The sequence below is a fragment of the Mastigoproctus giganteus genome, chromosome 9 (assembly GCF_048544385.1).
Source record: "Mastigoproctus giganteus isolate SK-2022 chromosome 9, ASM4854438v1, whole genome shotgun sequence".
NCBI lineage: Eukaryota > Metazoa > Arthropoda > Arachnida > Uropygi > Thelyphonidae > Mastigoproctus > Mastigoproctus giganteus.
In genome coordinates, this window is record NC_143583.1 from 198970731 (window position 1) to 198984971 (window position 14241).

The 14241-nt window shown below is 36.1% G+C and overlaps 1 protein-coding gene across 2 annotated transcripts in view; it reads right to left on the reverse strand.

The window, feature by feature from the left end:
* Cse1 (chromosome segregation 1) overlaps window positions 1-14241 on the reverse strand; it is a 441978-nt gene that overhangs the window by 80732 nt on the left and 347005 nt on the right. For both annotated transcript variants that reach the window (XM_090381796.1, XM_090381797.1), the window contains exon 22: window positions 12003-12088. In XM_090381796.1, the coding sequence (XP_090237922.1) occupies window positions 12003-12088 (86 nt within the window). The remainder of the gene's footprint in view (window positions 1-12002; window positions 12089-14241) is intronic.

Genomic DNA, 14241 nt, shown 5'->3' on the forward strand with positions numbered 1-14241 from the left:
AGACTGAACAAGCTTAAGGGGTTGTTGGAATGGCACCTTCTAGAGGTAGATAGAAAATGGCTTTTTTTTCCGTTTTCTTTTCTTTTTGGCTTTATTAGTTCATTCAGTTATAATCCTAAATTAGTCATTAGCATGGATGAAATGGCATTTGGGAAAAAGATTCCCAACAGAATTGCTATCACAAATGACGAGAAGGGAAGGGCTTGCTGCATAAGTCATGAGAGAACCAACTTCTTCTGAATAGGAAGTATCAGTTGACTGTGCTTTGAAAGGATGGCAAGCATTTCTACTCAGCAGTAAAATTTACCAAAGGAAGAACAACTTTGCATAGAAGACACTATGGATTGTCAACAGTGGTCCAGATCACTCATAAAGCCTTGTTAGATTACTTAATGATGGGATGGCAGAGATGTGAAGATGAAATCTACCTTCTTTCCTCTAATATGAAATCAATCTTAGTCTATGGACCAGAATGTGATTGCTAACTTAAAACGGTACTACCATGTGATCACAGCATTCACTAAACGCTTAGAGGGAAACTTTGATGGAGGAAACTTTTAGGAATTATGGAACTGCTTAAGTGTCAAGAATTAAAAGACATCATTGTAATTGCCTGACTTCAGTCAGGCAATTACAATTTTCAACTGACATTGAAAATTACATCTAACATAATAGCAGGGTTTTCCCAGCACAAAAGCTCAAAAATACTGTGTTATACGGTGGTTGCCCGTACTTACGTGATGCGCACAACATATTAGTACACTTTTAAGAATTATGTCGTAAAAATATTTGGTTATTTTTTGTTGTACATTGGATTTTACTGTACATAAAAATGTTTTCATCTCAAATATATTTTCTGGCACATTTTCTTCACACTGAAGGCCTCGATGTAAAGTTTCAAATGCTGCCAACATTTCATGTTTGGAAGATTTAATATTGCACTCAAATGCCTTCGTTGCCCTCATTTTCATCCAACTCATCGTCGATATTGTCACTATTTTGAATACTTTCCAAAATGTTGGAGTCACTTGGATATTTTCCTACTCTGACATCATTACCAACTCCTAAAAATTCATCGAAAACAATTTCTTCACTGACCAAACCTCTCGCTTGGAGTTCTTCCCAAGATTGCTAAATGTCTTGTGGTAGTTCATCCCTCTCATCACTGTTAATTGGCATTTTAGCAAAACCTGCTTTAGCGAAACAATTCTCAATCATTGTTTCCATCACATCTTGACTCCACAATTTCACCAACTCTTATATGCATATCTGCAAATCTATAGGTTGGTTAGTTTCTATTCTCAGTATAGTTTTTTTCAGCATTCACCATCGGTAGTACATTTTCAAATTCTTGATTATGCCCTGGTCCATTGGCTGCAGGTTAGACGAGGTATTCGGAGGGAAGTAAACAAACTTCACACTTGTAAGTTTCAAAATTACCGAGTGAAGGTGGGCATGGGGCAGTTGTCGACAATAAATGTGATTTTTCTGTTTACTTTCCTCATCTTTCTATCGAAATTTAAAATTCACTGTTCAAAACTTTCGCTTGTCATCCAAGCCTTTTTGCTGTAGTCCAACTCTAATGACTTTACTCCTTTGAAACATCGGGGTTGTTTACTTTTGCCTATTACAAAAGCTTTGGTTTTTCATTACCAGCCATATTTACAGCAACCAAGACTGTAAGACTTCTCTCCTTACTATTTTTACCACCTACACATTTATCACCTTCAAAAAGCCAGTGTCTTGTTAACCTGTTTCATCAATGTTTAATATGTCTTTGGGCTCGTAGTCTTCCATAATTTTTTTCAAAACTTTATTGCCAATGGGTACAGCCTTTTCGATTATAACCCCACTTTCACCAGAAATAACTTTTTCAAGTTATCCACGGCACTATTAAATTTGTCCAGCCAACCAGAACTAGCTTGGAATATTTCATGCCCTAAAAATGATGCATAATCCACGGCCATTTCTTTATTTAATTGCCCTGATATCGGCATGTTTTGGTTTCGAATCAACTTCATACTTCACCCACTTAAAACCGGCTTCATCTACATCTTCAAACAGACATAATTCCGCACGTTTCAGACTGGGTCCTGTTTCCCCAAACAGTTTGAGAATCGAAACAGTTTTTCAGAATGGTTGAACACTACTGGCAGGGATACCAAATTTTAAAGTGATTTCTTTTTTTTTTTAACACTCCAATCTACACTATTCAGCACCTCCACTTTTTCCACTACACTCAAGGAGTTCCTCTTAGACACTGTAAGAAGGGATTGTTTCCTGGGAAATTTTCTTTATCCTGGGATTTCCCGGTCTGAATTACTAACTTTAATAATCAATACTAACAGCCTTACACACACACATTATATATATGCGATCATCGTGCGCTGGCAAGATAAATAGTTTCTTCATAATTTGAGATATCGTCAGCAATAAAGATGTGTATTATTTTAATTTAGAAAAATATTTATTTTCATACATTACATTTGCAATATATATATATATATATATATATATATATATATATATAAAGCAGAAAGCGAAAGGCCGGCACTTTCTTACATATCTCTGTAATGTCATCGTTGTCGAGTCTCGACTCTTCTCGATTATACATGTCATTTGTCCTAGAAAGATCCTCTTGCAGTTAAGCCACTTTATATACATTTTATTGTTTTAATATTTTGTGATGATGGAGAGATCAAAAACATTCGTCTGGCGGTACTTCATTAAATGTAATAATAATGAAGAAGCAAAGTGTAGTCATTGTGGTGTAATACTGAAATGTAGAGGTTTTTTTATAAGTGGTTTGCTTTGGCATTTAAAAACTAAACATTCTATTGAGAAGCCTACGTCGGCAAATGATTGTAACCTCAAATGTTCTGCAGGGGATGAATCTGTAGAAAAGCTCTTCGAAATGTTTAAAAAGTGTTCATTCTCAGCCAACAATGTTTAGTTTTTTAAAGAAAGACACAAAAGAAGAAATCATTACAAAGCTTGTAGCTATAGATGGATTTCCTATCAGTGCCACATGTAAAAGTGAATTTATTCAGCAAGCATTCAGTGAAAAAGGTTTGCTTCTTCCTAAAAATCCCAATCATGTTATGCAGTTAGTGTATAAACAGTATAATATTATAAAAGAAAATATAATAAAAGAAATTGAACAATCATTAAAAAATGGTAAGAGACTAAGCCTTTCTCTAGATGTCGCTTAAAAACAAACATTATTTAAATATCAATGTTCATCAAGATAAAGACAAATTTTGGAATCTAGGAATGATTGCTATTAATGGTAGAATAAACACCGAAGAAATGGTTGAAGAAGTAAAACAGAAGTTAACGCATGGGGCGAGTGTTATGGTGAAATTCGGACAGTTGATAGATTATGAACATCAGCTTTGCTATGCCCATGGTATATACCTTGCAATATGCGATGTTCTATACAAGAGAAGGAATGATTCGGAAGGTGTAATTGAGGTAGAAACAACTGAAGACAGTGAGGAAGATTTAGAAGAGGATGAAAGGGAAAATTACGATTCAAATCTAAGCTTTGAAAAGAATCCTGATAAGGAACAAAAATGTGATTTCAGAGATGACCTATTCTCCGATGCATTAAACATAGCTAATATCATTAATAAAGTTAGAACGATTGTGTGAATGGTTTGAAAGTCTCCCTTGAAAAATGATACTCTTCAGAATTATGTTAAATCTTCATTCAAGCAAGAAAATTTAAGCCTAGTACTCGATTCTAAAACTAGATGGAACAGTTTGGTAGCCATGTTAGAACAATTCTTACAGTTAAAATCACAAATTGAAAAAACAATGATTGACTATAACATGAAAAATTCAATATGTGAAGCAGAGTATACAGCTCTTAATGACCTTGTGCGTGCGTTGAAACCCGTCGAAATCGGATCGCAAAACCTTTGCAGTCGTGATGCGACACTTCTTACTGCAGAGGGAGTCTTCTTTCATCATACAAGAACTTTCTGAGCAAAATTCTATCTTTTTGAGAAAAGTTCAGGAAGCACTAATTTTAAGGATAAACGAGAGAAGGCAAAAAGCTTTGGTTGGATTATTGAAGTATATAAAAACTGGAAAAACGTATTATAAAAGAAATAGAAAAATAGTAGAAACCGAGTTGCAACCATTTCCAAGCAAGTCAGCCTTGTTGGTTACAGCAAAACGAATAATAACTCATCTTGGGTTTTCCTCTTCTGAATCATCGCAATCTGATTCATCACATTCCGACTCTGAGAAAGTGTGACAGTGAGAGCGAAAGACAGCAGATGCTTTGTGAGAAATTGGCACGTCAAATCAAAAAACAAACTGAATGTGTCTCTAAAGACCCTCAACATGAAGCTGAAGGTCAATCACTTGCAAAGAATATATCCAAGGAGTTTGAAATCTTTGAGGCAACTGGTGAAAAAACAACAAATGTATTAAAATTAATGGATGCTCTTGAATGCATACCACCAACATGTGTAGAAGCTGAAAGGTCCTTTTCGGCTGCACGACTATTTATAACCAAACGTAGAACTAGACTCAGTGATAAAAGTGTAAATTGCTTGTGTTTCTTACGTTCATATTACACGTCAATTGCCAAATCAGTTTCAAAATAAACTAAAGTGAAATAAATTTTTGTTTAACAATGTAGTCACTAGTCTGTCAAGGTTTAAAAAGAACATGTTAAGTTTCTGAAAAGTAAGTTTTGAATTCGTTTCAATTTGTTTATATATATATGTGTGTGTGTGTGTGTGTGTGTGTGTGTGTGTGTGTGTGTGTGTGTGTGTGTGTGTGTGTGTGTGTGTGTGAATAAAATGCTGTGGAATTTTCAGTTTTAATTCCACCTACAATAATCCCGGGATCCCGGGAAAAGAACATTTTTATCCCTGGATCCTGGGATTACCGAAATCCGGGAAAAAGACAATCCCTAACTGTAAGGTTACTTGCACAGCAGCTAAAACAAATTTGATTTAGGGACCACTTGTACCTACCACACAGAGACAGGTGAAATTTAGTGAAAGTGTTGATGGCTCATTTTTGTGAAACAACAGTGAATTTCTGTGATAAAGGAAAATTATTCTCTCCTAATTCTCTAATAGGGTGCTTACAATAGAAAACAGATTGACTAGAGCCAATGTCCATGTTGGGAATATGTCTTAATCTTTGCCAATGGCTGTGAACACATAGATAGCAGTTGACTAGCAGAACTTCTCGGTACAGTAAAGGTGGCTGTATAGGTTTTACGGGCACCATTAAATTGTGGAATGCTCTCAAGAATTAAACCCTTTAGCTCTTAATTCGTACTTTCTACAGCATCAGCTCTATTGTCTAAAAGCCAGAGATGTGAACAATGCATACTCAGGTGTCTCGAAATCAGTTTGTTATATGGAAATTTCCTTCATTATACAGAAACTATTTTCAATGTAAGAACCAAGAGGAAATAATTCGCTAAACAGAAAAATTTGCTATATGGAAGTTCATTGAAGAGAGGTCTGACTATTGTGTTCATGCACAGCTGATATGCATGTTGTGTGGGATGAAAAATTTGGAATAACTCATAATGAAACCCTACTCTGTCTGCCTGAGATCAGCTAACTACAGTCTGAACTGAAGCGAACTTTAGAAATTTCTTTAATCATAAAATGAAATTGAACCTAGACCTCTCCAAATTAGTGTCAAGTGAAAAAACACCTATACTATCACAGATGGTGAATCAGTATTATTTTATTAGTAGTATAGGCAAATGATGCAAGCTTATGCAACTTGCGAGAGAGAGAGAAAAAGGAGCACTACCCACCTCAGCTGTCCATCCCATCTAATAATATGTATAATTCTTCCTAACTTTATTCAAACTGCCCACTTTCACAACACCAGATGGTATTCCAACAATCACTTACTCTCTGGCTGAAAGCAAACTTTTATACATCTATCCTGCAGTCAACCCTTTTCAATTTCACTTTATGTATTGTCTGAAAAAGAGTTAGAATGTCATCATTGTTAAGTTTACTCATTCTATTTAGAGCCTTAAATGCTATAGTCAGGTCTCTGTGCAAATGCTTAGTTTCCAAGCATGCAATTTGTAGAACTGAAGTCTTGTGGCAAGAGTATCTCTTTGCATTTTTGACTATTCTGGTTGCTCTTCTCTGCACCCATTTTAAGATATCCGCACCTTTCTTAAAATGAGGCTTTTAGACCCTCTGCAGTAGTCACGATTTACTGGTGCAATAATACAAAGGTATTATTGCAATATGCCAAAATCCAAACATGTTAATGCCCATGGGTGACTTTAACTTACTGAACATAGCAGGTGATTTGTTCAAAAAATCTACATAGGATTCAAGTTTCCTAAGAAGAGCGGTCATTGGGGATGAGAGTTAGGTGTTCACTTACATAAACCCCTGAGACAAAGGTGGATGCGTTCGAATGGCACACAAAAATGGATCAAGAAGTCACGTGCAGCAAAATCAAATGTCAAAGTCATGCCAATTGTTTTTTTTTTTTTTTTTTTTTTTTTTTTTTTTGACAATGAGGGCATAATGCACCACAGATTTGTGACTGGAGAAGTATTACTGCTGCTCACTACATTGTGAGGTTTTAATATGTTTGTGTGAGAATGTGAGGCAAAGATGACATTTAAAAATGGAAGGATGGCTAGATCCTGCTTCATGAGCGTTCAGTTACACAATGTTTTACATCAGTTCTTGGCTGCAAAAAAAAAAAAAAAAAAAAAAATCAGTCATGAAGAAGCCTCCCTACCCCTCGGACATTGTGCTGCCTGACTTCTGGCTGTTCCCTAAACTGAAAATGGAGGTTTGGGGTGGTTGTTTTGCTACAGTGGATGAAATCAAAGAAAATGCTGAAGTGGCCCTATGTGTGCAATAAAATAATACAATTTTAAAGAATGTTTCAAAGCTTGGAAAGACAGATGGAGCAAGTGTGTGTGTGTGTGCATGTGCACAGAAGGTTGGGATTACTAACCTAATCACCTTCAAAGGTGATTAGGTTAGTAAGCCCAACTTTTCACTCAATAAACAATTCCAGGAATTTTTTGAAGCATACCTTGTATTATGATGGAGAAGGGTCAAATTGAGTAAAAAAGACGGATTCTCTGGCACACAGATTTCAGTGCAGGTTTGCTATTTAAAAAAAAGGGGGGGGGGGAGATGGAGAACCCCAGGTGACCATGTTATGACGAAAAAGGAGACGATTCAAATACCGAGTCAAAAAGATAGATTCTCCAACAGGATCTGAACCCAGATCTCTTCAAACGGTAACTGATGGCAAACTTACTATACCACGATGGAAGACCATCACAGTATAGTTAAGAACTAATTGAGTGCAGCTAATTTCAAATTTGATGATATAAAGTTGTTAATGACAATAATTGGGGTGGACTACTTCAAGAGGATCTAGATAAATTCAGCAGATTAGCTGGAAAATGGCAACAAAAATGGTTTAACATGATAAATGCAAGGTACTGCATTTGGTTTGCAGTAATCCCAGAATAATCCATCACCTGGCTGGTAGCAAACTCAAGGTAAGTGGAGTATGAAAAAGATCTAGGAGTAATGCACAGTCCAACATGAAAATCTCTGAGCAGCAAAAACAAGGTTCTAGAATTGCCATATAACAGGAACTCTGTCAGCAGTGATAATGAAGAGGTGATCAACCCATTGTATAAGGCAATGGTTAGGTCACATCTGGAACACTGCATACAGGTTTGAAAACCTCATTTCAGGAACGATATGGGTCTGTTGGAAAGGGTGCAGAGAGGAGCAACAAGATTAGCTGGAAACAGAAAAGGATATTTTTACCAAGAAAAACCAAAGTTCTGTAAATTGTAGCCTGTCTCCGGAAACCAGGCATTTGCAAGGTGACCTAACTGAATTATGATGATCCTGCTCAGGTAGCTAACAAACTAAATGAATATTTTGCATCGACATTCACACATGAGGAGTTATTCAGCGAGGGGAATGCCAGAGGTGTATTCAACTCTAGCAGTAAGCTACAGAATCTTGAAATAACTGGGAGTAAAGTGGAGGAGAAACTGTTGAAGATAAACACAAGAAAGGCACCCGGGGTGGATGGGATCCATCCAGTTATATTAAAGGAGGCAGCAAAGGAAGTACCCATAGACTGGAAATGTGCAAATGTGACCCCAATTCACAAAGGAGGATCAAAGGCTGACACAAGTAATTATAGCCCTGTGGGCTTAACTTCTGTTCCAGGAAAATTAATGGAGGCACTGGTTAAAGAAGCACTGCAGGATCATTTAGACAAGACTTCAGTTATAGCTCGGGCACAGCATGGTTTTGTTAAGGGGAAGTCTTGCCTGACCAATTTGATTGGATACTATGATGCAGTCACAAAAGAACTGGATGCAGGGAATAGCTTTGATATTATATACTTGGATCTTTGAAAGGCTTTTGATACTGTTGCACATGGAAGACTGCTACACAAATTGGAGCAGTGTGACATTGGAGGCAAATTGCTGCTATGGATAAAGGGGTGGTTGAGGGGGAGACGACAGAGAGTGGTAATCAATGGACACTGCTCATCGTGGACTAATGTTATTAGTGGAGTCCCTCAGGGCTCAGTGTTGGGTCCATTATTGTTTTCTGTATTTATAAATGATATTGATGATGGTATATCAAGCTTAATGTCCAAGTTTGCAGACAATACAAAGGTTGGCAGGGTTGTCAAGGACAACCCTGCCTTGAGTACTGCGTACAGGTCTGGAGGCCTCATTTTAGGAAGGATGTAGATTTGCTTGAGCGTGTACAGAGAAGAGCAACACGATTGGTGAGGGGAATGAAGGGATTCTCTTACCAAGAGAGGCTTAAGTTCTGCAAATTGCAGTGGCTGGAGACTAGGCACCTGCGCGGTGATCTGATTGAGGTCTATAAGGCCTTGAATGGGTTGAGCACGCTGAATTCTGATGGGATCCTTCCACTTGTTCAGATTACCAACCTACGGGGACATAAGTTCAAATTAAGAAAGGACAGATGTAGAATAGATGTGCGGAAATTTGCCTTTAGCCAGCGGGTGGTTAATTGCTGGAACAAACTTCCAGCTGTCGTTGTGGAAATTGATAGGTTAAATAAATTTAAGGAGGAACTGGACAGGCATTTGGAGGGAATGGTGTGATTTTTTTTTTTTTTTTTTGGCTGATGCTGCATAAGCTCCTACACTTGCTTTCTTGCATCATGTGCCACTACTACTACTACTACTATGCTGCTGCAACAGGATCTGGAAAGGTTGAGCAGATGGGCTGAGAGGTGGCAAATGAAGTTTAACATTGACAAATGTAAAGTACTACACATGGGAAACAGCAACCCCAGAGCAACGTATCAACTCTGTGGTACTACACTGACAGTGGTAGAGAATGAAAGGGACTTGGGGGTGGTTGTGCAGGCAGATATGAAGTTCTCTGAGCAGTGCAGATGAGCTGCAAGAGTAGCTCATGGAGTATTGTCAATGATATACAGGAATTTTTCTAGCAGGGATAAGGAGGTGATTATTCCCTTGTATAAGGCAATGGTCAGGCCACACCTAGAGTACTGTATACAGGTCTGGAGGCCTCATTTCAAGAAGGATGTAGAGCTGCTGGAACAAGTACAGAGAAGGGCAACAAGATTAGTGAATGGAACAAAGGGGTGCTCTTACGAAGAAAGGCTTAAGTTTTGCAAATTACAGTGTCTGGAGACTAGGCACCAGCGAGGTGATCTGATAGAGGTGTATAAAGCCTTGAATGGTTTGAGCATGCTCAATGCTGATGGGAGTCTTCCTCTAGCTCAGAATAATCACCTGAGAGGGCATAAATTCAAATTGAGGAAAGACAGATGTAGGATAGACGTGCGGAAATTTGCCTTTAGCCAGCGGGTGGTTGGTTGGTGGAACAGACTTCCATCCCTTGTCGTGGAGGTTGATAACCTAAATAAGTTTAAGGCTCAGCTGGACAGGTATTTTGAACGAACAGAGGGGTGAAGTGGAAGCGGGTTTTTTTTTTTTTTTGGCTGATGCTGCATAAGCTTGCTTTCTTGCATCAAATGCCTCTACTAATGCTAATGAGAAATGATACATCAATAGCAATTGTAACATTGAAGAGAAATATAAGAAAGATTTGGTATTCACTTAAAGAAGGAAGACCAATTCTTTTTTTGCAGTATCTCACCAGTGCTGGGGGAAAGAAATCCTGATTTATAAAGTTTGGCAGGGACTTTGCCTCAGTGTGGAAATAACCTCTTTTTAAAAGAAACTCAACACTTCTTCTTTATAAAAAATTAAGCAATTAAGAATTCAGTTCAGCATGGAAATTTAATTAATTTCCATGCCGAACTAAAACCGGGTTAGCTAACTACAGTTAGCTTTCTTGCATGCTACCAAGTTGCATTTAATTATCTGCTGGTCTATATACAGTTGGTCGTCGACTTACGACCGACTTCTGTTCTGACTGACAGGTCATAAGTCGATCTGGTCGTATGTCGGCCATACATTTATTAACAGTATTTTTTAACCTTTCTAATCTTTTTATTATCTTTATAATTTATTTTTATAATCTTTTAAATTTTTATCATCTTTTATTTTTCATTTTAAATACAGTAATGTTTTCATCTTTTATTTAGCGGTACTGTACATACCTTCGTTTCTATGCCTAGGCTATCTCTCTCTCTGAGGTTAAATTCAAATGTTCTCTACATTTTAATTGGTTTATTGTTCATACTGTTTATAGAAAACAAAACTACAATCTATAATTATATTGTACATAATGTGAAATATTATACTGTACATAATGTACTGTAAACACAAAAATACAATCTAAAATTAATGTAAAAATTAATACAAATGAAATTTACAAAATCAATTTTTAATCTTTGCTTGTGCTGGGTTGTGCATCGTCAGGGTCATGTTCTTGGGTTGAGGTAGGAGTTGTTTATTTATAAGAGACATTATGCAAAGCAAATCTTTTTTTAAAACGTTTAAACTACCCAGTACTAGCCTGAAAATCTTCTGCGTAATCGTCTCCGGCGCGTCATTTTAAACTCTGAAACAAACTTCTAGCCTTTGCTTGCACTGTGTGAAGACTCATGGGTGTATTTTTTTGTATTAAGTCTTCCATCCACACAAACAACAATTTCTCCATTTCATGGGTGGGTTCCTGTCGTTGTTTGGTTAAAATTGCAGACTTAATAGATGCAGAACCTTTCACAGCTTCCCGAATTCTTTTTTTGTCCTTAAGTATCGTCGATACCATGGAATGTGATAACTTCAAGTCATGTGCTGTCGTATTCACTTTCTTTTCGCCTTCATACTGCTGGATAATTTTCATTTTACACTCTAAATCAATAGTTTTCCTTGACTTCTTAGCTGGCGTATATGTAGATGAAGGCATTTTCCTTTTACTAAATGTTTTATGTGTATTTCAGTAGAATTTTAATTAATACACCACACGCAACAGATGCTTGAAAGCAACTGGGTGTATGTGAGAGAGAGCGACTGAGTGTAGGTGCCTGGTGCTGTCCTCAGGCCTCCCGTCATCGATGTGCCTCCTCACCTGGGTTATGGGTGTCCTCCGTAGTGACTTCCTGATTTATTATTAATTTATTTATTATTATTATTTTTTTTTGTGGTCGTAAGTGCGGCCAGTCGTAAGTCGACGACCAAGTGTATACAGTTTATGAAACTCTTCTAGAGAAAGTGAATTTCTGCTTATATTCTTACTATATCTGTAAATTCTAAATTATAGTTTTCTTCCTTTCTTAAAATATACCCGATGTTTAATTTACAATGATTTGTCTATGGCTCAGTTATCGGTTTGACACTCTTGCAGGATATCACAAGTTAGTTATACTTTAGTATTTGCAGACTAATATTTCTAAATTTGTATAAACAGAACAGGTGAAACCTGAATTTGGCATATATTACACAGCAGCATGTATATATATAAAAAAAAAAAAAAAAAAAATGTATCATATCAGTTAAATGAAAACCATACTTACTCTTTATATACTTGGTTGTTTTTGAACTTTGTAACCTCTGGAACAGCAAAACAAAAATTTGCCTAAGAAACTGATTGAGATCCTCACTGAAAATTAAAAGTGTGATAATTAACTCAGTGTCATAAAACAGAAATTACTACAGTTGAAGGCTCTTTATAGTGATTCTCTTTTTAATGTTATATTGTGTTATGCTGGGACCTGCCACAGGACCTACCTGTGGCAGGTCCTGGCTGATTTTGCATAACCTAATGTAATGACCTTGAAAATGTAATGTAATGACCTTGAAAGATGAACACATTCTCTATAATGACTCAAAATTTCCACCACTATCTTGTTCTTAACTTTTTTCTAATTATAGTACTTGACATTCATAATGAAAGAATACCAATTTATTAAAGTTAATAATGAGCTTGCAGGCTGACCACGAGAAATCACTTGGTGATTTCTTAAGCTTGTTAGCAATTCTCACAGTCACTGGTGTAATGAACTTAACTTCGACTAAAGTTCATTTCATTACAAGAATACCTCGCATAGTGCGGTTAATTCATGCCAAAAAAATACCGCACTATTCGAAACCACGAGGTATTATTAGTATGTATTTTAATGTAATGTGTTCCGACAATTTGATTATATGGGTAGAGTTGCAAAAATACATAGGTGTTTGTTTACCATAAATTGATGCACACGAAGTTCTTGCAAAAAAAAGAAATTAAAATGATAAATATGAAAATACTAGTAAGTACAGTACAAATGATTTTTATTGCAGTATGTACATATCAAAAGAATATAAGTGAAGTATGTACTGTATTTTTATTTTGAAAAATAACTGATCAGCTTAGTTTGCACATTTCTTTTCTTCTTTTTATCTGCATACATCTCTTTATAACATTGAATGTCATTTGGCAATGCCTGCCTTACTTTTATACCTCGTTCGATGTTTGGATCTAGAAGAACACAGCACCATTACAATTCTTCTTTCCACTCATGTGTGTGCATAAAGGTGTAACTTTTTTAAAAAAATAATCTTTTATGGTTAATAAAAATACACAGTGAAAAATATTTGTACAGCTTACGCACAATCAACGACCTCACCGCTCGGAATCTAGAGTGTTTACTAATCTATAAATGCTAGCAGAGTCCGGATACAATGGGAGTTGTGACAACAGTCAGCATGGCCTTGAATCCATAACGCATTGGCCCATGTGCTGGCATTATAATACATACATATCAAATGTATTGGTGCGTAATGCAGTTAATTTTTTTCAATTTATAAACCGTGCTATAGCGAAATCCGCACAATGCGAGGTATTCCTGTATATAGTACATACTAGGGCTTGCATAAAACCGAGAAATTTCAAAACCGAGTTTAACCGAAGTTTAGTCTTAAAACCGATTTTCTCAGACTTAGGGAAAATAATTAAAAGCGTATAACACAGGTATTTATTTTATCTTGGGTAGATTGTACAAATCGTAATCAAATCTTTTAAACAAAATCTATCACCTCTTATAGTAAAAAAAAAATAAAAAAATTAAAATATTCCAAAAAAGTAACCAGCTTGAGATTATACAAAATTACAAATTGTATTCAAATCCTTTGAATAAAAACTATCTTCTTGTATAGTAAACGAAAAAATAATAAGCCTATAATAATAATAATAATAAATAAATAAATAAAAATAATGTGAAAAAAAAAAAAAAAAACAGCTTGGGGAAATTACTTTACTATTTATTGCTCAGCTTTTTTCTGAAAATGATCCTTTAAAAAACACAGTATATTAAGCATTTTTCCTGATAGACTTGACCTTATTTTTGTGTTAAAGAGACCAGTGATCGAAAACACTCTCAGATTGGATACTTGTTGGTTTAATGGTCAGCAGTGCTCTATAAACTTTCTCCAGCTTTTCACTTCTACTGCTAGTTGCCTCCAAAAGTTTAAATTATTTGCTGATTTCCAATTCACTCGGATATTTTGAAGGCTCTTCAGTTAATATCTTTATTACACTATCATACTCTTGCTGAGTGTATCTCCAACATCGGAACTAGACAAGTCTTTGTTTTCTTCTAAAAGAACAGTTCGTTTATTTTCAGTTTCTTCATTCAATGCTAAGACTCCTTCGGAATGTTTTGCAAATAATCTCTGATAAATCTCTTCAGCATGCTTTTTCAAAACTTGCTTACTTGGAAAATCAAAAGTTCTCGAACTTTTTGGGGTTGTGTAGATAGCTCAGCAAAGCCACAG